Source organism: Canis aureus, chromosome 13 (genome assembly GCF_053574225.1).
Source record: "Canis aureus isolate CA01 chromosome 13, VMU_Caureus_v.1.0, whole genome shotgun sequence".
In the NCBI taxonomy this organism is placed as follows: domain Eukaryota; kingdom Metazoa; phylum Chordata; class Mammalia; order Carnivora; family Canidae; genus Canis; species Canis aureus.
In genome coordinates, this window is record NC_135623.1 from 7694149 (window position 1) to 7719628 (window position 25480).

Genomic DNA, 25480 nt, shown 5'->3' on the forward strand with positions numbered 1-25480 from the left:
CAAGTATGCCCATTTTGTAATAAATTAGTCATTTGTGCACTTTATTATGTACATGTTAAATTTTAATAAAGATGTTTATCCTCTTTGCAGATAAAAAATAAGCTATTAAGATTTTGTCCAAGATTTCTTACTTGAGTGGTAGATAACTAAGCATGGATAGGAGAGAGTGTGAGTGGCTAAGAAAATTACCATAGGGTGCTTGTAATTTTTTGAGCTAGGAGCCCATAAGCTTGATTTTTTTTTTTTTTTAATATTCTTTTCCCTAATTAGTTTGTAGGCATGTTATTCTAGCTGATGTGAATGGGGGACAGTTTCGTTTTGCCTTCAGTATAGCGGGATACATGCCTAGTTTTCTACATAGTTGGTCTCTTTTGGCAAATGTGACTCCATTTTTAGCACAAACGGTGATAGCTCAGTTGGTTAAGTCAGTAAATATTTATTAATTGTATACTGAATAGAAAGCACTGGTTGGTTATGATTACTTACTGGGGATTCGAACTAACAGTCTAGTAGTGGATAAAAATTAGTTATACCATAAAGCTAAATATATTGTACCCACGGAAATAGGAACATAGAAAGGAAAGTTGGTTGTACCATCTGAATTGAACCTTGAAGGATAAATAGGCTATCTGTTCTAAACTTTTGTTTGTTTCTAATTTAAGATTCTAATGTTAATACTGATAAAAATCTTCAGGAATGCCCAGCCTGCTTCTGGTTAACCATTGTTAACAGTTTGATTTATAGTTCTTGGCATCTGATATGTATGTTAGAATTTTTTTTTAAGGTTTATTTTAGAGTGAGAGCATGAGGGGGGGAGGGGCAAAGGGAGAGGAAGAGAGAGAATCTCAAGTAGACTCTGCACTGAGTATGGAGCCCGACATGGTGCTCAATCCCACAACCCTGAGATCATGACCTGAGCCCAAACTAAGTCAGATGCTTAACCAATGGAGCCACATTATTATTATCTATCTATGGTTTTGCAGGTATGTTGGATAGTTGAGTGTCCAGTTTTCAGTAATATAACTATAATGCCTATGATTCTTAAAAATTCCTTTTTTGTGTTCTTTTGTCAATGCCTTTTTTTTTTTTTTTAAAGATTTTATTTATTCATAAGACACACAGAGAGGTAGAGACAAGGCAGAGGGAGAAGCAGGCTCTCTGCATGGAGTCTGATGCAGGACTCCATCCCAGGACCCTGGGACCACACCCTGAGCTGAAGGCAGATGCTCAACCACTGAGCCACCCAGGCATCCCTCGATGCCTAAATATTTTAATAAAAGAGAATAACAGTGCTGCTTAATACCTGAGTAAAAATAAGTTTGTACATTGTAGAAATATTTAACAGTGAAAACCTTTAATCCCCTTATTAAATGTTGATGAACTAATTACACCTGGTAGTATATTGAGTTTATGTGCTTCTGGATAAGATATTTTTCAGTTTGAGAGTAATTATTTCATGGCGAACGTGGCATTAGCAGTGAAGGGCATGGAGTTGCAGTAGGTAAGCACCAAAGGAAAGACCACTAACGTTTTGTCTTCTTGCCATATACCATCCTAATTGGGTTTTTTTTGTGGAGTTGCTTAGAAAGAACTCTATACAGTGAGAACTACTTATGCAAATGTTTTTATTTTCTAGGTAACTTTGTACAACACCGATCAGGATGGTAGTGATAGCCCACGCAGTAGCCTTAACAACAGTCTCTCAGACCAGAGTTTGGCATCTGTTAATTTGAACAGTGTTGGCAGTGTGCATAGTTATACACCGGTAAGTCTTGGTGAAGTTAATAACTTCTTTGCTGAGAACTCCTTTAGTGCTTAAAAATAAGCCAAATGTTATTGAAGTATAAATGAAAAAGTGAAGATGTGTGTATTTTTCGCTAATCAGTTTATTTAGGTTGGATAAGTAAAGTAGATTCCTACCTTGATAATATTTTAATTGTACTTATATTTTACCAGATTAGATACAAATATGTGGTTATACTATGTTTTTGTTTTATCATTTTGGTTTACTTTATCTGTTCTGTGAGTGAAACACAGTGTTCTGTGAAAAGTAATTGGAATAGGAGAAAAGTTGTACTTTAGTCTAACAAAGCTATATTTGATGATACGTCATAGTCCTTGGTAAAAGAAATTAGAGAATGTTTATATTACCATGTTTTCCAGCTGTAGATGTGAGAAGGGAATTCTACAAACTTCAGAAGTTAGGACAACTTGGTACTCCATTGTTAACCAGCCGTATATTTTTAATTTTGGTCTGGAAAACAAAGCTATACTATAAAGGGATCTGTGTGTGCTGATTTTGTTACCTATTATAAGAACATGACCCTTGTGTTATCTGATACCTCTTTTCAAATCATCTGGCAACTGTCCTCCCTAGAAGATAGAACAGAGCTCAGGAGCCATACACTGCACTGTTCATTGGTTTCAATTTGATCTCACCAGTTCCCCCCCTGTTCCCGGATGAGTAAATAGATAAAACCTTACACAGGACAAAGATATATAGGGGACGGGAACCTTAAATAAGAAAGTAACACAAGGGAAACCAAAAAATGAGAGGGGAGAATTAAAATTCACATTGAATGTATGAAAAGAAAAGGTGGCTCAGCAAAACTGTTATCAGTGCTCTGGAGGAAAAAAACTAAAATATTCTACATTCTGAAAATATTCAGAATGTAGAAGTTACAGATAAAGGAATAACAGTTATGTACAAGAAGATAATAGATCTGGAGAATTGAGAATTACAGGTGTCCCTGAAGAAGAAGCTAGCTAGAATAGTTGGCGCAGAAGCAGTTTTCAGAAGAAATAGAGATTATAAAAGGGTTACTGAGTTGTAGGAAAAGTTAATGGAGGAAAACCTGTCCCTGGACACATCATGATAAATTTTAAAATTTCCAAAATTATCACCCATATAAATACTTAGATATAAGTTAGATACATTCAGGGAAACACAAATCATGCTTCTATGATGCTAAGTACCGGAGGATTAATGGAATAATACTTTATGTAGAATTTTGAGGGAATAGGTTTGGATTTATAAATATTATGTCCAGCCAAATTTGCATTCATATATGAAGAGAGATATTCTTTGATATGCAGAGCTTAAAAAGCTTCCTGCCTTTGCTTTCATGTGCCCTTCCTGAAAAACATTGCTGATCAGAAGGTAAACTAAATTAAAGCAGTCAGTAATGATGAAATCATAATATCAGAGGACTAGTTGGAGCATTGAAGCAAACTAAGCAAAGATTTAATAATTTTTAAAATGTTTTTTAAATAATATAAATGTGGAGAATCTTGACACCAAGAGTGTCCAGTATTACAAAATATAATAAAAAGAAAAAATTATATTTGTAGAACGAGGTGACACAAGAAAGAACAGGTCTATTATGCCAGTACACATAGGAAGGTTAAACTTTCCTGTGCAAAGCTAGGCATCATATACTGTGCATTTTCCTTTAACAAGACATCAAGTAGTCATCAAACGCTCTGTAAGCAACAGGACAGTGCCAGCTGCTGGTTGGGCTTGCCACATGTTTATGGATTGATCCTTTGAGGACACAGTGACCCCCAAGTGCACAGAGACAGTGTTACTACTTATGTATAAACCAGATTTGTATGGTGCCATCTCCCCACATCCCACAAGATGACACCAAACTGGAGGAACCAGATGACAAACTCCACAAGTGGTGGGTCCCTGTAAAGGAGGAATGGATTCCAAACTGCAGCTAAGCAGTTGTATGACTCACAGCTATACCTAGAAGTAAAGTAGAAAGTTCCCTGCCTCACTGGAAATAGGGAGGCACATGAGAAACTGTCTTTAATAAGAATTTGCTCCTCATAAGACCACTCACATTCCGTGTTCCAGGATAATCACCAAGGCTTAGGTCATCCTGCCATTTGAGCGTTGCTTCCAGTCGCCTCTGTGGAGACGTGTAAGGTCATCAGAATGCCAGTGGTGGAGTCATTCCCCTACTCAAAATTCATATTTTTTTCTGTTATTGCAGACTTCTTATGAGCATCATTTTGAATGGCTGCATAAATTTACAGTGACTGTTCATATTTTAATTTCTCAAAGCACTAAAACAAAACAAAAAAAAAAGGCAGTTTACCACCCCTTGATAAAATCTTTAAGAGATATAGCTGATCTTTTTTTATTTTTAGTTGTGCTACCTTTGGTGATAATTCTTATTTTTTTAGTTGTTAATGATGGTTTTTTTTTTCTTTGCATAGCTCAAAGCCATGCTATATTGTTTTTCTTAGAATCTTCTTTATATGTTACATTTCTCTTTACCTGTTACATTTTTCATTTCCCTTTAATTTCATTTGAAAAATGTTTTTCTCTAGAAATGAAAGTTAGGTGTGTTGAAGCTCCTTGCTGCTTTGGGCAGCACCATACTACCTGACTCACAGTAGTAACAGTATTTGAGCTTAAATACTAAAGATTACTTGAATAAATGAATGAAAATGTTAGTAATATCATAGTAGAGTTTGAGATGAAATTGCTTCAGTAGAAATGAAGATATAGATTGTACAGAAGCTGGAAGGGTTCCAGGCCTAGCCTATTATTTAGTTGTATGGTGTTGGGAAGGTCATTTAAATTCTTTGAACTCTTTCCTTTCTTCTCTGAAATGTGGGGGTTGGATTAGATTTCTGTGGATCTTCAAAATCCAGGGTAACGATTTTGTGGTCTTGTCCTTCATGTGTACCCAGCTTAACAGAGGATGGGAAAGTCAAAGATAGGGACATTATTTCCTTTGGATTCTAGAATCTATTCTGATATTTTCAGTTATTTATTTTATGTAACGGACCAATTCTTATATATATAGCTACTAAATTAGTAGTATTTTCTTTTAATGTTAGGTGACAAACCATCCAGAACCAGTCTCTCAGTCATTAACTCCTCAACAGCAACCACAGTACAACCTTCCAGAACGAGACAAACAACTACTTTTCTCAGAATATAATTTTGAAGATCTCAGTGCCTCATTTCGGAGCCTTTATAAGTCAGTTTTTGAGCAGTCACTTAGTCAACAAGGTGAGTTTTCTTGGGGGTGGGGGTTTTTGTTTTACTAAGGTATAATTGACATACATAACCTATTAATTTCAAGTGGAGTTTTTAAAATACTATTTGGTAAAGTATTTTTATTGAAAAATGTTAAGAATTATTTTCACATAGCAGTTGTTAAATTTCTTGAATCATGAACCGTATCATCATAGTCACAATTGAATATTCTTTGTGCCTTTACTATATCCTGTATATATTTGTACAATAGCACAAAAATGCATACACCTACTTCACTTACTAGTGGTATCCTGGAATAGCGCATGTTGAAGAATTCTGACACTGCATCTGTACCATGGTTAGATTAGTTAGCCTGGAAAGACTGCGATGGTTAATTAGTGATGTCTAGCATGTGAAGTGTTTGAGTGGTAAATGTTGCACCACGGAATAGACGTGCTTTTCTTGTCTTTACTGTTATTAGCACAGACATAGCTGGTGGTATGTGGTAGCACCAAATTTGCAATTTCATGTATGGCACTTACAAGTGAACTTACTGATTAGTGGTAAGCTGTGGGTCACTATTTTATACAACATCCTTAAATTTTATTTTAAAAACAGTTTGGAGGGGTAGCTGAATGGCTCAGTCAGTGAGTTATGTGACTCTTATTTTGGCTCAGGCCTTAATTCTCAGGGTTATGAATGCAGGCCCTGTATTGGCTCCATGTCCAGCATGGAGCCAACTTTAAAAAAAGAAAAAATTGGTATTGAAAATGTTGGTTTAGGTCATTTCTGAGTTCCTTTTTACAATGCTAGGACTTTATTAGACATGGATAATGAAATAACTGCTTTCTTTCATCTGACTTGTAAGAACCCTATAAATTCCCTTCAAATGATAGTTTTCCAGGGCCAAGACAAGAACTTTTATTAACTCTTCTACGTATAAAACCTTAATTTATTAGTTAAGATTATCTTACAATATACTTCAATATAACTTTACTGTTAATGGGCAATGTGAGAATAATATTTTCATTTAAAAGATTTGATTCTTTTATTAATGGTAACTGTGCTATAGGATTTTCTTTTTCATTTAATAAAATCCATTGTTTTGATTCAGTAAAACATTGTATGTGACATCCCTTTGGGATTTGAAAATAGCCTAGTTATGTTGGATCAAATATTCTAATAAGATTTATTAAAATGAGTGTCCACCTGCAAACCAAAAGTACATTTTTAACATTAGTCTCTTCTGGCCTAATCATCAGTATCATCCTAACAGCTAACATTTACTGAACTAATCCTCACCTTCCACTTGCACCATGGCATTTAATCCTCACAATAATTCTGTGAAATAGATATATCCATACCCATCTATAATTAAGGTAATTGTGACTTACAGAGGTTAATAACTTTCCAGCATTAGCAGGTGTGCAGATGGCAGTACAAAGACTTTAATCCTTACTTTCTGGTGTTATAAATTATGCATTCTTAACTCCTAAACTGTATGGTCTAAAGAATATTCCAGCTGAATGAAAAAGCACTGAAGATGGCTGTTTTGTTTTGCTTAGTCTTAAGAATTCTGGCCACCTTTGACTTAAAAGTTTTTGGAGTTGTCCAAGAAGGAGTTCAGAAATAACTGTGCCTTATTTCTCTCCTCTACCTCTCTCAAATTCTTGGTCTTCACTCCTGTAGAGAACTATCCTGAATGTGACCCAACACCTTTCCCACTTTCCCCCTAAATTTACTTAGTCTTTCAAGATTTCAGTTCACATACTGCCTTTGCTTTCTTCCTTTCTTTTCTATCTCTTCTTTCTTTCTTTTTTTCTATTTCTTTTTCTTTTTCGTCTTCTTTCTGAGAGGGAGAAGGAGGGGAGAGTGTCGACTCTTTCTTTCTGTCTTTTCTTTTCTTTTTTCTGATTTTATTTATTCATGATATATATATAGAGGGGGTGGGGTGGGGCAGAGACACAGGCAGAGGGAGAAGCAGGCTCCACACAGGGAGCCCGACGTGGGACTCGATCCCGGGTCTCCAGGATCGCGCCCTGGGCCAAAGCCCAGGCACCAAACCGCTGAGCCACCCAGGGATCCCCAGTGTCGACACTTCTTAAGCTGAGTCAGCATTGCTTCCTGATATGTATATCTTTGCTCTGTAAATAATTTTGTAAATGTCTGCCGTAAAATGTAACTGAAATCTGACTCAGAATGTTTTTGCTTTCTCTGTGTCTAGGTTTGATGACCATCCCTTCTGAATCTTCCCAGCAGTCCCACACCTCGTGTTCGTATCAGCACTCTCCTAGCAGCACAGTGAGCTCTCACCCACACAGCAACCAAAGCAGTCTGTCCAACAATCATGGCGGTGGCCTCAGCACCACGGGCAGTAATTCGGTTGCACAAGTCTCACTGCCCCACTCCCAGATGCACACACAGCCGTCTCCACATCCGTCCCATCGACCGCATGGTTTACCACAGCATCCACAGCGTCCCCAGCACCCAGCATCGCACCCGCAGCAGCACAGCCAGCTCCAGCCCCCTCACCCCCAGCACCCCTCTCCACATCAACACATACAGCACCATCCGAACCATCAGCATCAGACGTTAACACATCAGGCACCCCCAACCCCACAACAGGTATCCTGTAATTCTGGTAAGTTGGTGTCTCCTGACTCGTGTTTGACTGTGAATTAGGATCTGTTCTTTGTTATATGAGGCTTATGTATATTTACTCCTGAAATCCTTCTCATCTGTCTTCTTTTGTGCTTCCTTGTTGTAACCCTATAGTTGTAACTCATTCAGTCCTTACATTGATCTGGAGATTTTCTTGATTAAAATTTACCATGACAACATAGGCAAACTCACCAACCCTTGTAGGTTTTGGTTTAGACTCTCATTTGTCCTTCTGGAAAACCAGTGTTTTAGTGAGCATTTCAAAGAATGGGATACACAGTATATCTGCAATCTAGTATGATTCAGTGTGGTATAGAAGAAAGTATATAGGTTATGTCAGAAAAAACATATCTAAATTCTCATTATGACTCTTATGACCTTTCGTGCATTACCTCTTTTAGTCTCATTATTTCCTCATCTATAAAAATGGAACTAAAATACCACGGTATACAGTGTTGTTATGAGGATTGCATTGAGAATACAAATAGGAAATGCCTCTGCTGGTACCTTGCCTTTAAGTATTCAGAGAATGTTCCCACTCTTCCTTTCTTTGCTTATTGCTGCCAAGTATCTCATTTTAGAGATATAGATTGCAAAGGAAGAAAATATTCTTCATATCCTGGTTTTTAAAAACTCTGTTGCTCCTAAGATAGGTCTTGATGGTTTCTGGTGAGATGCTGAATTCACATTGCTCACAGCCCACGCATCTGCACTGCAGAACTCCCAGGGATGCCCCCGACATAGACTACAAGGTGAATGGGGCCCTTTGGAGTTGTACAGAGTACAGATCCTCCCCATAGCTTGCCTGGCTATCCATTTAGCAACCAAATCACTGATGAGATTTTTTATCTTGGAGGGACAATTTCTATATGCTAGATAGTGCTACTTCTTAACAATTAAAAATTGATCATTATTTCAGGCAATTAAACTACTGTCAGGGAAATGATCTTTAGATAGGGCACACTGTCTCTTATATTCTGACTTTGCTATAAAGCTTAAGTTTTTCTGAAACTGTTGCCCTTTTTTTTTTTTTTATTTTGAGGAAAATCATATAAGGTTCAAAAAATGCGTATCAGGGTACTTCAAATTTAGTAAATTCCTTTTCATAATTTATTTTGTTTTCCCAGTTAATAATTCTAAGGGAGAAAAATAATAATTCTAAGAAGGTTCTAGAATAAAGTTGAAAATTGGGTATAATTCTTGATAATGATGAGTCCCCAAAAACGGCTTGAAATTATTATAGGTCTATGCATAGAGAAAAGTATAAGTAGTGCCCTCTTTTCTTAGTGTTAGTCACTATTGTTGACTTAAAAAATTTTTTTTTTTTTTTTACTGAAGTATAGTTAACGCACAATGTTAGGTTAGTTTCAGATGTACAGCATAGTGATTCGGCAACTCTGTATGTTATGCTGTGTTCACAAGTGTAGCTACTATCTGTCACCATACAATACTATTAAAATACCACTGACTTTATTTCTTACGCTGTACCTTCCACATCTATGACTTACTCATTCCGTTGCTGGAATCCTGTACCTTCCACTCCATTTCACCCATTTTGCTCATCCTCCCTCCCCCCCCATCCACATGTTCTATGTATTTAAAAATGGAGCTGTTTCTTTTGTTTTGTTTTCAGATTCTACATGTAAATGAGATCATATGATACTTGGCTTTTTCTGATTTATTTCAGTTATACTACTGCCTCCTTTTTTAATGTCAGTACACTCTTCAAAAAGTTAAGTTTGTTCTTAATATGATTTTAAGGATTGACTAATGATTGTAAAGATTTGGTGTCAGTAGAAGTCTGTAATGCTCTGGTCATGGCTTCTATTAATTCTACTGATTGCCAGGGGAGAAAAAAGTACTATTACCACTGAAAACAATCCATCATCATGTGTTCTTAGTGGCCTGTTGCTATACCAGAGGTAGCTTGCCAGAGAAGGAAAATAGCCTTTCACCTGGAGGAGTTAGGAATTGTCTTTAATAGGGAAGGAATGGAAGAAACTAACAGTTGTTTGAGTTCCCATTGTGTGATAGGCAATTCAGATACATTATCTCCTATTGTCCTCTCAAAGCAACTATAAATTACCACATTTAATAGATAGGAAAAGTGTAACTCAAAGAAGTTTAACAGCTTGCCTTAAGATCAGAGCTAATAAGCATTAGAATTGGAATTTATATCTTGGCCTATCAGGACTTCAAAGACTATAACACCAGTAATTCCAAAAGGACTAAATCAGTAAACATTTACTGAGTGGGTCTTGCAGAGATTGCTTTGTGTTGCCATGTTAGCATTTATTATAGGTCATGGACATGAAAGTCTCATAGACTTGAATGTGGCATTACTTACTTTTCCCCAACAAAGTTCTAGTTATGAGTTGCCCTGGGGGCAGAGTCATGTTGTCTCTGGTTCATTGTTTATTTGAAAAAAATCCATAATTGGTTATTTTGTAAACCAAATAACCAGTAGTTGATACAGTTATCTGTGATGTAGCAAAAAATCCTTTTTATTAGTTCTTACCTTTATCCATCCAGTGGTGATTCTGATAACAGAATAATTTCTGATGCAGTGACTAAATGGAGGATTTTCTTCATCTACTCAGCACTGTCACTGAGTGCAGCTCTAGCCCCATGCCCCTGAGTGGTGACCACTTTGCTGACATATAGACTGTGGAGTCTTAACCCTCCTGATGATACTACAATCAGAGGATACTATTCCTGACTAGCCTTGGTTTGGATTCATCAACATTTCTTACAGATGTCTCAGTCCTTTCTTTGCTACTTTGCCAGGAAGACTGCTAAGGCATTTCTTTCTGTCAGGGTTGCCTTATAAGAAATTTGTCCTCTTGCTATACAATCTAATTTGCCTCTCTTAAGTCAGTGCTTTAATATACTGTGTGTTACTTCTAAATGTGAACTTGCCTCTGAGTTACAAAGAACATATTTCTTAATGTCATAACAAGACAGGAAAATGGACTTCATATAGTAAGGAGGGAGGATATATTGATTTGCCTGACTTGCCCTGCCTGTCATTCATTTGTACTGTACAAATGTAAAGAGCAGTAATCAAGTTTGACATTATAAGGTGATAGGGCAGTTTGTAAGCTGTCAGACTGGGGCTTAGAAGCACCAGGTTCAAGGTTTAGATTCATCATAGTAACCTTGCTAAGTTATGCCACCTCTCTTGGTTCAGTTTCTTTTTATTTATAAAATAAAGAGAAATAAGACTCCTCTGCCTGTTTCACAGAGATGATTGCCCCAACATATGACATCAACACATGATATGATGGATGTGAATCACTCATAAAACTGGATGGAATAAGCCCAGCTCATTGTCTTCCCCCTACCATATACTTCAGACTTTCACTACCCAAGATTTATGTAGTATTGTCAATATTATTTTTGTAGGTGTTTCAAATGACTGGTATGCAACACTTGACATGCTAAAAGAAAGTTGTCGAATTGCCAGCAGTGTTAATTGGTCAGATGTAGACCTTTCACAGTTCCAAGGTAAGTGTGGGTTCTTTCTGACATAGAACCAAAAATACATGATCCTGTTTACTCTCATAGGGATGGTTCTTTGTAGTAAAGTATCTCCTTATATAGTGTTTCTTTTGCAGTTGATAGTATGCTTAAAAAACAACACTGCAAAATTCATGATTAAGTCAGTCAGTAGATGTAGCAGAGGATCAGAGGTAAGAGTTCTGAAAGAAGTGTGGCCACATTTAGAAGTAATTAAGCTTTGAATAATTTTTAAATGTCATTCTTCATTGCACAGTTAATCATTACCAGTGGAAATTTTGAGGGCTGGAAAAAAAAATTGTGTCTTGTTATATTCCTTGCAATGCTTGCAGAACAAACTGTGCTATTTCTAATACTTTTCTCATAGGTTTGATGGAGAGTATGAGACAGGCAGATCTCAAGAACTGGTCTTTGGATCAGGTTCAATTTGCTGATCTCTGTTCTTCTCTTAATCAATTCTTTACACAAACTGGCCTTATCCACTCACAAAGTAATGTTCAGCAAAATGTTTGTCACGGTGCCATGCATCCAACAAAACCTTCCCAACACATTGGAACAGGTATGGGTTTAATTATCTTCCTGATTGTCTTTCTCATTTGTGTGAAATTTAGTGAGACAGCTTGGTATGTTGTTAGTATGATAGTGATCCATTTACATCTTTTCATTTCTAAGAAATGCAATGAAATAAAATAATTTATATATTAAAGATATGTTTAAAAAGTTGAGATAAGGAGACTTTTGTCATGAACTATATGATTATTGTTTACAGTTGACTGTGATCTTTAACCTTTTAAGTTCAAACAAGAATTAAGTGTTTTAAAGATATATACAATTTTATAAGAACATAGTCTTGAAGTTATATCTATTTAAACTTGTGGAGACTTGCAGTGAAAATCAGCATGTCTTATTTTATATATCTTCTAAGAATGTTAAGATTAAAATTCAAAGCTTCAAGTAAAGAGTACAGTAATGGTAAATTGTCTCGGTGTTTTACTCTGTACTTGAAATTCATGCTTTGTGTTTTTCACCTAACTTTCTTCTTTTTCTCTTTACCCTTGTAGCCATCTATTTTACTCTAATTGCAGCACCTTTTCATTCTGTAGATGTTTAATATTCAAGTGCTTTCTTTGTTTATTTTCTTGCAACCTTTTATCTCCAAGTTGACTTCTGTTCATTATTTTTGGTTTTACATTTGATGCATTTTTAAGTCTCTTTTCTATCCTGTGGCTTTCTTCAACCATTATCCTAGCTTATTTCACATATTTGGTCTTTCCATATTCTCAAGATCCCCAGCCATGCTATAGCATTCTTTTCATGTGAAATCTTTATTTCTGTGTCTTTTTTTTTTTTTTTTTTTTAAGATTTATTTATTCTAGAGAAAGCGAGAGTGCATGTGGGGGCGGGGGGGTGGGAGCAGAAGAAGAGGGAGAATCTGAAGCAGACTCTCTGCTGAGCATGGAGCCCAATCTGGGCCTCGATCCCACAACCCTGAGATCATGCCCTGAGCCGAAATCAAGAGTCGGGCATTGAACTGACGAAGGTACCTAGGCAGCTTTCTGTGTCTTTTGATAGAAATCTTCCATCATCTTTGCTTCTTCCATTTGAATAGTTTGCCTAACTTGAAACTCTCAGTGACTGATTTTGGTGGCTCATTCATTTTCGTAAATTACATCCACCCATGAGCCTCATTCAGTGCTTGGCATATACAAGGTACTTTAGTATTAGCTGAACTTGTTGAGTGCCCTCCAATGTGCCTGACAACTAAACTGTATTTTTTGATGGCTCATTTATCTCCTTTCTCCTTCTCTTTCTCCCTCCCTCTCCCCTCTCTTTTTGTCACTTCCTATTTGGTATCTTTTGGATGTATAAATACTCTTTGAAAAAAAATTTTTATTGTAAAATATAACATAAAATCACCATCCCAATCATCCTTAAGTGTATAGTTCAGTGGCTTTAAATATACTCATAGTGTGCAGTTGTCATCACAATCCATCTCCATAAATTTTCATCTTGTAAAGTGCATATTCTGTACTCATTAAACAGTACAGGCCCCCATTTTAACCCCTGTCCCTCTGACCCTCCACCAAGCCCCTGGCAGCCACCATTCTTTCTGTTTCTGATTTTTTACTATTTCTAAGTATCTAAGGTAAATGAAATCCTATAGATTTATCTTTTTGTGACTGACTTATTTCACTTAGCATTTCTTAATCCATGTTGTGGCATATATTAGGATTTCCTTCCTTTTTTATGGCTGGATTACTAGTCCATTGTATGTATATACCACATTTGCTTATCTACTCACTTGTCGAACACTTGGGATGCTTTCATATTTTAGCTGTTGTGAATAATAATGCTGTGAACAGGAGTGTACCAATATTATTTCAAGGCCCTGCTTTCAGTTCTTTTGGGTATATAGTCAGAAATGGAATTGCTGGATCATATGGTAATTATTTCATTCTTTGAGGAACCACCATACTGTTTTTTATGGGGGCTATACCATTTTACACCCTCCTAACAGTGCACAAGGGTTCCAGTTTTTCTACATCCTTGCCAACATTTGTTATATTTTTTAATCTCTTTTTTAAAAAATAGTAGCTATTTTACTGGGTGTGAGGTGGTATCTCATTGTAGTTTTGGTTTGCATTCTTTGATGATTATTGAATATCTTTTTATCTGCTTATTGGCCATTTTTGTATCTTCTTTGGAGAAGTATCTGTTCAGGTCCTTTGCCCATTTTAAAATCTGGTTTGGTTTATTGCTGAGTTTTAGGAATTCTCTATTCTTTTGGATATTAGCCCTTTATCAAATGATTTGTGATTATTCTTTTAAAAAAAAGATTTTATTTATTTATTTGCAAGAGATATATATAGAGAGAGAGGCAGAAACATAGGCAGAGGGAGGAGAAGCAGGCTCCATGCAGGAAGCCCAATGTGGGACTCGATTCTGGAAATCCAGGATCATGCCCTGAGCCAAAGGCAGATGCTCAACCACTGAGCCACCCAGGTGTCCCATGAATGTTTTCTTTCATTATTTTGTTTTCTTTTTTACTGTGTTGATAGTGTCTTTCAGTGCACAATTTTAAAATTTTTCAGGAGGTCCAACTCATCTTTTTTTTCTTTTATTGTCTATGAGTTTGGTATCCTATATAAGAAATCATCACCAAATCCAGTGTCATGAAGCTCATGCCCTATGTTTTTGTCTAAGAATTTTATGGTTTAGGTCTTAAATGTAAGTCTTTGACCCATCTTGAGTTATTTTTTGCATATGACGTTAGATCCAATTTCGTGCTTTTGCATATGGATATCCAGTTTTCCCAGCACCATTTTCTGAAAAGATGGTCCTTTCCCCCATAGAATGGTCTTGACACCCTTTTAAAAAAATCATTTAACCATATATGCAAGAGATCACGAGTTCATTCCTGGGTTCTCTGTTTGATTCCAGTGTTTGTAGTATATTTGCCTTTGTGCCATGACCACACTGTTTTCAACTATATTTTTGTAGCAGGTTTTAAAATCCGAAAGTATGAGTCCCCCTGCTTTGTTATTTTTGTTCAAGATAGTTTTGGCTATTCAGTGTCTCTTGAAATTCCCTATAATGTTTTAGGATGGGATTTTATATTTTTGTCAAAAAAAAAAAAAAAAAGGAGTTTTTGATACGGGTTACATTGAGTCTATAGATAGCTTTGGATAGCATTGACATCTCAACAATATTGTTTTCCAGTCCATGAACATGAAAAGTGTTTCCGTTTACTTATGTCATCTTAAATTTCTTTCAATGATATTTTTGTAGGTTTTTTTTTTTTTTTAAGATTTTATTTATTACTCATGAGAGACACAGTGAGGCAGAGACACAGGCAGAGGGAGAAACAGGCTCCCTGTGGGGAGCCAGATGCGGAACTTGATCTCAGGAGCGGGGATCACGCCCTGAGCCAAAGGCAGAGACGCTCAACCACTGAGCCACTTGGGTGCCCCTGCTGTTGTAGTTTTAATTGTACAAGTCTTTCATCTCTGATTAATTCCTAAGTATTTTTTATTGCCATTGTAGATGGAATTGTTCTGAAAATTTCCTTTTCAGGTTGTTCATTGTGTAAAAATGGAACTGATTTTTGCATGTTGACTTTGTCCTACTACTATGTTCAATTTACTTATTTTTGGATAGTTTCTACATATAAGATCTTTGGAGGTTTCTACATATAAGATCATATTTGTGAACAGAGATAAACATTTTCCTTTCCGATTTGGATGCCTTTTATTTCTTTCTTACCTAGTTGCTCTGGCTAGAACTTCTAGTAGTATGTTGACTAGAAGTGGACATCCTTGCTTTGTTCATGATCTTAGAAGTAAAGCTTTCAAGTCTTTCACCTTTGAACATGTTTGCCATGGGGTATTCATAGATGGCTTTTATTATGTTTAACTAGTTTTATTCTATTCTTAGTTTGTTAAGTGTTTATTATGAAAGGGTGATGACTTTTGTCAGTTACTTTTTCTACATCAGTTGAGATGAGCATGTAGGTTTTTTCCCTTTCATTCTGTTAATGCAGTGTATTACATTGATCACTTTTCATATGTTGAACTATCCTTTTCTATTCCAGGAATAAATCTCACTTGGTCATCATGTTTAATCCTTTTAATATGGTATTGAATTAATTTTGCTAGTACTTTGTTTAGGATTTTTGGATCAGTGTTCATAAGGGATATTAGTCTGTGGTTTCCTTATAGATGTCTTTGTCTCACTTTGGTATCAGGCTAATTTTGGCCTTATAGGGTGAGTTAGGAAGTGCTCTCTGTCTTTCAGTTTTGGGGAAAAGTTTGAAGTTTGAGAAGGATTGGTGTTATTTAAATGTTTGGTAGAATTCACCAGCAAAGCCGTCAGGTCCTGGGCTTTTGTCTTTATTGGGATATTTTTTATTACTGATTCAGTGTTACTAGTTTTAGGTGTATTCAGATTTTCTATTTTGTTGTAATTTAGTCTTGGTGGTTTTTATGTTTCTAGGAATTTGTTCATTTCATCTAGGTTATTCCAGTATGCTGGTATACAATAGCAAATGATGCTATTTCCTTCCCCCTTTTCTGGATCCTGTTCTCTTTATAATCAGTTGTAGTGTCCCCACTTTCATATCTAATTTTAGTTACTGTTTCATTTATCTCTGTTCTAATCTTTATTATTTCCTCCTTTCTGCTAGCTTTGGGTTTTTTCTGTTCTTCTTTCTGTAGGTCCTTAAGTTGTAAAGTTAGGTTGTTGATTGAGATCTTTCTTGTTTTTTAATGTGTTTGTAGTTACAATTTTCCCCCTTGACACTACTTTTGCTATTCATCCTCTTGTCAGAGAAGATGCTTAGTTATATCTATCATTTATAAACTACTGAGACCTAATTTGCAGCCTGACATATGGTCTATCCTGGGATATGTCCCATGTGCACTTGAGAAGAATGTGCATATTGTTGGGTAGAATGTTCTGTACTTGTTAGATCTAGTTGGTTCATTGTGTTACGTCCTCTGTTTCCTTATTTTCTTCTCTCTGGTTGTTCTTTCCATTTGAGTGTGGGGTATTTATATCACCAGTTATCATTTAGAGTAGTTAATTTCTTCTTTCAGTTTTGTCAGTTTTTGTTTCATTTGTTTTGCTGCAGTCTGTTATTAGGTGTGTAAGTGTTTATAATTTTTCTGTACTGAACCTTTGATACATAATGTCCTTCTTTGTCACCTTTTTGATTTAAAGTCTATTTCGGGGGCTCCTGGTAGCTCATTTGGTTAAGTGTCTGCCTTCGGCTCAGGTCATAAAGTCCTGGGATCGAGCCCCACATCAGGCTCGGTGGGGAGTCTGCTTCTCCTTCTGCCTCTGCCTTTCCCCCTGACTTATGCTCTCTCTCACTCACTCTGTCTTTCTCAAATGAATAAACAAAGTCTTAAAAAAAAAAAGTCTTATTTTGTCTGATATTAGTCTCTATTTCCTTTTGGTTGCCTTTTCCATCCTTTCACTTTTCATTCTATTTGTGTCTTTGGTCCTAAAATGAGGCTCTTATTCTTACTCATTCTGCCAATTTCTCTTGATTGGAGAATTTAACCCATTTATGTTTAAAATAGTTACCAATAAGGAGTGATTTGTCATTTTGCTCTTTATTTTATTTATATATATATATATATATTCTTTCTTGTCCCTTAATTTTTGCACTACTGTAGTCCTCTGTTTTGCTGATTTTTTGTAGTGAAATGTTTGAATTTTTTTGTATTCCTTTTGTGTTTATTGTATATAGCTCTTTGTAGTTACCATGGGGATTGGGGTTTACCATCCTAAAGTCATAACACTCTAATTTGAATTTATATCAGTGTAACTTTTATAACATAAAAAACTCAACTCCTTTATAGCTCCATCTCCATCCCTTTTGGTTGTTGATGTCACAAAGTCACATTTTTTACATAGTGTGCCCCAAAACCTATATTAATAATTCCTTTAAATGCATTAGTCTCTTAAATTATATAAAAAACATGTGGAGTTAACAAATGAAAGTTTTAATAATACTACTTTCTAGACTAACCGTATTTATTTATTTATTTATTTATTTATTTATTTATTTATTTATTTAAGATTTTATTTATTTGAGGAGGCAGTAGCTCCCCTTTAAAGCCTCTGGAAATCAGTTCAGGTGGAGGGGACAAGCTTGCAGCATTGGTGGAAGGTGCAACAGTGGCCACCCTCCTTTGTGTCTGCATCTCTGTGATCAGAGCACAGGTCCCCAGTAGTTGAAGCACAATGGCCTTTTAGCCCACATTGGCTCCTCCTGTAAGCTGTGTTAGTTGTTCCAGGAACATGTATACAGCTGCCTACCATGCGGTAGAGATGGATGGATAGGTGATGGCTGTTGGGCTAAGAGTTGAAATTGACCAAAACTAACTGCAATTTATCCTCTAAGCCATCCTCTACAAATTGTAAACTGTCAGCAGACTTCCAGGGTTCCAAAGTTCCAAAGGCTCTAGGGTTTTCTGTGGTACTGGACAAAGTCTACCAGTGTAGCTTTGTCTAGGTTGGAAGAGAGGTTCCTGGTGCTACCTACTCTACTGTCTTCTCAGAATCCCTATATTTGTTTTTAAGTATCAAGATCTGTATAACTTGCCATATATTTTCACTGATTTGCTTTCTTCCATTTCATCTTTTTATCTCTTCTTGTACATAGACGGCTTATCTTCTTTGATCATCTGATAGGTTTCAAACCTATAGTTTTCCCTTTCAGGATACTTTCACTTTTCCAACTTGTATTAAATCCCAGAGGTGTACCGTCCCTTCTGTCCTTTGTCCCTTGGTTGGTTTTCCTTTCCTCTTTTCTTTCCCTGTTCAACCAAAATAATGAAGTTAGTTCTAAGTGCTGCCATGTTCTCTGCAGATCATCTCAGATCATCTCAGCCAGCCTTAAAATGCTCACGGTGGGGGGTGGGTACCTATGTTGCTTACAGATTATTGCCTCCAGCAGATCAGGAAGTTCTAGGAAAGGATAGAAGGATGTGTGGGTCAGTCTTAAGATTATTTCAAGGGCCATGGTATATGTTAGCCAGTGGCTCCCCCTTTCTGGAATTGTAATGCTTTTCTTCAATTTTGTGACCTAAATTTTTAAGTAAGGTCCAGTGTACCTTTTGGTTTTGGAACTTGGCATTTGTGGTCATGGAAAAAGCACTAACCATCTGCTGTCCCGTGTGCGTGTGGCCAAGCACCTCTTCTGGATTCTTTCTAGACTGAGATATCATAGGTTACTTTTGTTTTGTTTTAAGATTTAAAAAAAATTTTTTTTTTCCTCTAAGAATATACTAGAGCTACAATTTAGTATAACTCTTCTCTCTTCCTAAATCTTATGTAAATTGATCAAAGAGCTTAGTTCTGACTGTAAACTTTACTACAAAAAGGCATGTCATCTTGGGAGGCAGTGGCTAGAATTCAGAAGTGCAGGGTTCTGTTCCTGGTTCTGTCACATTTTCTCTGTAGGTCTTAACGTCCTCATCTGCATGAATAGAGGGAGGCCTGAATTAGGCTGTCTCAGAGGCTATTTTAAGCCTGGACAGTCTGACATTCCACTGACAGGTAAAAACTTGTGAGCAGCCAAATAGAGTGTTCCTACCTTGAGTATCTTTTTACTTGCCTCTGGGAAATGGTTGCTGTTTTCTAGTTTGATTACAGCATTGCTAGAATGCAGTTGTAATATGTAATTCTAGACACAGTAGAATACCTAAGGGAGAAATAGCCTTTCCAGAATTCCAGATGTTCCATACAATGTGAGCCAGTGTTATGGTTCTTCTTCCCCAGGAGTAATGGGGGGCTGGGGGGAGCATATGATGTTTGCTCCCTTCCCTTTCTACTTTGCATTAGGATGCAGCATAATTGACATTTTAGAGCTGTTACACTTAATGGCTCCTGTCGATGAAAATATATTAAGAGCCTTCAGAAATGCCATTCAAATGAGATCTCTGTTTCCCATCTTCACACTTCTAAATAATACATTTTTCATCAGCTTTACTTGATGTAGCTCTTTTAAACTTGTGCAAGCCTTTCCTGTCACTCTGTGCCTCTACTCATTCATTTTGTTAATCAGCTAGGGCACACATATAGGTCTTCTTTGAAAGTGAAAAAGTAAGGAAGAGAGGGACAGTGGTTCTTAGAGCCCATGATCCAGGAGAACTGGATGTTCACGCTAGCCCTGTCAAACTGATGTGCCTTTGGGCATGTCAGCTTAGTCTTTCTTTCTGTGCCTCAGTTGCCTCATCCATAAAATGGGGATATGCCCTGTCTTGCCCTCATTTTGGACTGAATGGAAGGCTCAGATTCAGATGATAACGTAGATATGAAAATGCTTTTGAACTATTATGAAGTGTAACAGCAGCAGTAGAGATGACTTGCCTGCAGGCTTTCAGACACAAAGAGGCAATGCCATAATTAGCATTAGTGTACTAACACTCAGCCTGGCACCGCCTTTGGTATTAGCATCTGAAAGAAGTACTTTTTCTTTCTTCTTCCTTGCCTTACCTGCTTAGTTTAGTTTTAGGTAATAATTTTATTAAGGTCTTAATGCTTGACTTGTTTTATTTATGTAACTCTGTTTTCCTTCATTCTGCCTTTCAATCTGATTAGGAAATTTGTACATAGACTCCAGGCAAAATCTCCCTCCTTCAGTGATGCCGCCCCCTGGCTACCCTCACATCCCACAGGCACTCAGCACTCCAGGAACGACAATTGCAGGTAATTTGGGGTGTGTTGTGTTGCAGTTGGTACTCAGAGTGTAGTATGAAAAAAGATCTTAGCTGTCCCAGTGTGAGGCTGTTCAGGAGGGAGTGAACTCCCTGGTAAGGGAGGATGGGGTGACAGTGCACAGTTACTTGGTTTTAGTGCTGGGTGAGGGGAATTAAGTGACATTTGGTATTTGGACCATATGACCTGAAGTCTCTTTGATGTTATGATTTTAATTATATTGTCTTGCCTTTCTAAAGAGGTCCAGGGGCATAGGGCTTGTCCTGGGGTCTTAGGCATCTTTGAGGCTTTTTGACTTCGACAGGACTTGAACAGGCTTCAAGAACTTGTTTGATTAGCTCCTGTATATTCTGCTCCATTCATTCTCCTCATATCCCCCCCCTCCGCCCCCCCAGCTCTAGTTTCTAAGGATGTCTCTTACAGAGGAGGTAAGTTGCAAGAGTCACTAGTTCATAAGTGTTCCCCTGGGTTCCTGAATGCTGGATAAGTTACATTTATCAGGGCAGCAAAGGCAGGCATGAGGGTGGAGGTGGAAGGGAGCTTAAGGAGGATCTAGATGAGGAAATTAAGGCTCAGGAGTGGAGATAACTTACCCAGAGCCACCAGTTTTGCTAAAGGAACAAACCAGGACTCGAGTCTTGATAACTGGATTTAGAGTTCATTGTTTTCTCCACTTAGGCTGCTTGAGGAACAGAAAGGTCATTTGCAGGTGTGAATTTAAAACACCCTCACCTAAAAAAATAAAACCCCCAACAAGTGTGTGCCAGGCAGTAGTGAAGGAGGAGTTGGGGCCAAGTGACCTGTACTTTGATGAATGTGCAGGAATAAGTGCTCAGCGGGGTGAGCTCTCCTCAGCGCTCACCAGGAACCTGTAGGTGGCAAGATACTGTAGTTAAGACTCTGGAACTGGATTCCCAGAGTTTGTGTTCTGATGCTTTGCTGCTTGGTAGCTGCCTAATCCTCCTAGCTCAACCTCCTGGTCTGTTAAAAGGGAGCTCATAACACTGTCTAACTCCTAGGGTTGTTAAGAGAATTAAATGAGGATTATACATAAATCACTTAAATTAGTGCCTGGCACATAGTAAGAAATTAATAAGTCAAAAAATAAATACAGGCATTTCTGCTACACTGTGATATATTGAAAGTCTTAACATTTTATAAAATGGTGCATTAAAATATACAGGGCTTATAAATAAAATAAGATTAGCAGCAGACTACTTGAAACTTTGTAATCAGATCAAGCAAAATCAAAAACTGCAACAATCCAGTAAAAATTCCACAACATTAACAGCATATGTTTAATTCCTAATAAAATAATGAATTCTGCAAGTAAATAGAAATTACACTTAAGAGAAAAAGTCTGGCTTGGAATCGGGTTTGACAAAGCTGTGGAGACAAGGGCAGAATGCACCAAAATTGGGAGAGGACAAGCTGCACACAGCCACACTAATCTAAGAAGACTGAGTGTGGAGAGGGTGGGCATCCTATTTCTTCACTCTGGTCCACCATGGCTTCCTGCATTCAGCTGTGTTGATATCCTCTATGTTCACCCACTGTTACTTGGTGGCACAAAAGTTAACTTGCTGAGAATTCAGGATGACCCAGTGCGACATCACTGGTATGCTGGCATCATTCCCCTTTTACCATTCTCATGGGAGCCGGTTCATGTTACTGGAACATATATTGATGCAGGACAGACTAAGAGAGAGGGTTGTATCAGCATTTGGACACTCTAGTGTTCTTTTTATGCCCTCCTTGCTACCTCCTGGAGTAACCAAACAGGCATATGTATTTGGAGGTCAAGTGAACAAAGTTCAAATCTATTCGCCTTCCTAGTTGTATGACCTTGGGTAACTTGTTCCATTCTTTTGAATCCAAGCACTGCTATCTATAAAATGATCATAAGAGCCACCTCAGTGAGAGCTTCTGAGTGGACTAGGGAGTTAATGTGCACCAAGTGCCTGGCACAAAGGAAGCGCTCAGCTGACATTCATTAATTCCTTTTATCTCTACCCAAGTCACTACTGACGTTGCCTCCTTCCTTGCAGGCCATCACGGAGCCATGAACCAGCAGCACATGATGCCTTCCCAAGCCTTCCAGATGCGACGTTCTCTGCCTCCAGATGACATCCAGGATGACTTTGATTGGGATTCAATTGTGTAGAGCTTGTTTCTGCAAGGCACCAGACCCCAGCGTCACCTTTCTGTGCAGTGAAGGGAAAGGTTTAAGAGAATCCAGTTGAGAAAACAAAGTTGTTAATCACTTTACCGATGTTATCAAAATTTCTTTTGAAGACAATCAAAAAGATTTTGGCTGGATAACTTACTGCTTTTATCTGACCCAAACAAGTACTACATGTTTGTCTCCCTGCCAGCTGCCCTATGTAGCTCCTAACTGTTGTGTGATTTGAACAGCTTTTGCATATTTGTGTCAGTTTGATGTTGACCACAAGTGCCAGACTGATTTTTCAGACAGAGCCTATTTTGCTGCAAGCAGTTTATAGATACATATGTGTAAATATATGTACAAAAATTACTGAAAGGCTTCAATTTTTCTAATTGGATTATTACGTCTTGAAAAGAAAGTTACTGTGAGTTTTTATTCCTCATTAGGCTATTTTCTGCAGGATGCTTTTAACTGATGTAGGCAACTGAAAGGAAATAGATTTTTTCAAAACCCAATTCCCCTTATTTAATCTTTTTTCAGAGATGTGGGTATTGAGTTCAACTCAGCAAGTCAAAGAACCCAGAGTTTGATACTCTCCAAACAATCCAGAGGGGCATGTTGTTCCTGAGCAGCATAAAGAACTGACCAAATTTGTTTTGATGGTTGGGGGATTACAGAGTTTATGTCGTACCTTGTCAATGTCTGTTTTCTTAAATTTGCATTAGAACAGTTCTAAAATGTATTTGATCAGTTAGCAGCTGAGCATTGCTTGGCTCTTTAACAAAATCATTGCCTCCATAGTCACCCATGTATTTATTATTCAAAAGTGTTATTTTAATATTTATTGCTACCTTCTGTGAATGCTCAGCTCCTCTTGGGTTCATTAAGGAGAAGTGTGGTGTCTGAAAGCACAGAATTGTTTTTCTTAAGAGTTTACAGACAAGACAATCAGAGAGATTGTGTCATTCTCTTTATCATCGCTCATTTTACCATGTGAGTATATTTCTCTATCTTAGCATTCCTGCTGATTGAGACATATTAGCTAAATAGGATTTTTCTGGAATTCAAATCAGAGTTCATTTGGGCAATAGAACAGCAGGGCACTGTGTATAATGCAAGTTTCCTCACTTTCTGTTTAGGAAGCACTGAAAGGAGGATAGAGCCACACACAGATTTTATTTGCCTCAGTCTTCAGTGCAGAAACCCTTAAGTGGTCTGCTGTTTCTCTTGTCCCGTGTGTCTGTGTATGCATGACATTGGGTTACTTTCTTTGAAATGCAGTGTGCCTCATTGGGGTTTTTATTAGTTTTTTGTTTTGTTTCATATTGTATCATAGTTACTTTGCATGGATTGATTGTCTTAGTTTTATAATCAGTTTTATAAAAGTAACAGAAATGAGATTTTTTTTTAAATGAATAGGTTTTGAATTGGTTCTTTAGACCATAAAAAAAGGCAGAATTTCTTTCATTTATAATGGGGGAATGATACGTTCCATCAAATCAAGGAGTAATAACTGCTCACTGGTTGCTTTTTAGCATCTCTAGTCTCTTTATCAGCCATTCTTAAATCACTTTAATTAGCCTTAGTGATAATGTGGTTGAGTGTTCTCTACTTGAACTAAACAGACATCTTTGTTTCTGTATGTGTGTATGTGAGAGTGTTTGTCAACGTGTGTGTGGGTATTTTTTTTTTTTTTTTAATGGAGTGTTGCCTTTAATGAATCACTGGGAAGCCAGCCATAGTAAAGCTGGTGAGGTTGGGGAGAAAGGAAGGGCTTTATGTTCCTGTTGTTTGGACCCTGCTTGGCATGAAAATGGAAGCTCAGTTCCAGCCCCTTGGATCAGTGAAAATCGGAGGATTCTGGCAAGACCACCAACAGGCCCCTCTTACACGGATTAGAGGCCAGATGAGATAGCAGCCTGCAGAGAAAAAAACTTGAAAAAATGGGGTGTGGGGGGGTTCAATAGTCTGCTCAAGTCACTGTTTTCTAGATACCAAAATAGCTGTTTTGAAACTTTAAATTGCTTGGGTAGCAATGTGCACTTTAAACAATTTGGGTATTAGAATGCAGTCTCACATTGAATGATTTGAGTAGAAACCACTGATGAAGATTTTACAAATTCTGTGAAGCTAATTTCCCATTTGGCAATCATTTACTGATTTGCAGTGATCAATATTTTTATGAGAATTTAAACTTAACACAAATGGCCCTGGAGGCAGAGCCTCCACTCAGTCCCATTGCACTCTTGTGATTCAGGTGGCCCAGGAGCCCAGGACAGGCCTTCACAGCGGGCTCCAGCCAGCCAGAGCCACCTGGTGAGGTGCAGAGCATCCCCTCTAGTGGCTGTTTCAGTTGGTAGTTGTTAATACAGAGCAAGTTCTGTCTTGGGCTTAAATTGACTGAAGACTTTTGGGGAAAAGTATAATAAATGCATATAATCAAATGGGGGGGTACTCTGTCCAGGAGAATAATCCGACTGGCATTTGTGGCAGTTTTTGAAATGTAAATGTATTCATGTGTGTTCTTGTAAATACATGTCTCTCAGATGTCCTTTGAAGTGGGAGGGAATCAATCCGGGGATTATTTCAAATGGAATAGAGTATTTTGATATTGTTCATTCAGAGGGTGATGTGTACATATCTATATTGTATATATGTGATGAAAATGCATTGGCTTTTTGTGCAAACACAATCTGCTCTCTGTACTGCTGTTGGACAGTCAGTGTTTTAATGTTTCTACAGTTTTGCTATTGCACGATTTCATATTTTGCCTCTATGATGAACGGCACCCATTCTTTGTAACTGTTTAGTGCTGTAAAGAAATACCCCAAGTGTCATTAGGATTGTTGCTGCCAGAACTGATATGCATGAATGGCACTTAAAATAAATATATTATGTTAACTCTA

At 37.4% G+C, this 25480-nt stretch overlaps 1 protein-coding gene across 5 annotated transcripts in view; it reads left to right on the top strand.

The window, feature by feature from the left end:
• FOXJ3 (forkhead box J3) overlaps positions 1 to 25480 on the top strand; it is a 141588-nt gene extending 116108 nt beyond the window's left edge. For all 5 annotated transcript variants that reach the window (XM_077844471.1, XM_077844472.1, XM_077844473.1 and 2 more), the window contains 7 exons: positions 1637 to 1765; positions 4858 to 5032; positions 7224 to 7640; positions 11066 to 11167; positions 11547 to 11738; positions 20291 to 20398; positions 22456 to 25480. In XM_077844471.1, coding sequence (XP_077700597.1) covers positions 1637 to 1765; positions 4858 to 5032; positions 7224 to 7640; positions 11066 to 11167; positions 11547 to 11738; positions 20291 to 20398; positions 22456 to 22571 — 1239 coding nt within the window. In that variant the 3' untranslated portion in view covers positions 22572 to 25480. The remainder of the gene's footprint in view (positions 1 to 1636; positions 1766 to 4857; positions 5033 to 7223; positions 7641 to 11065; positions 11168 to 11546; positions 11739 to 20290; positions 20399 to 22455) is intronic.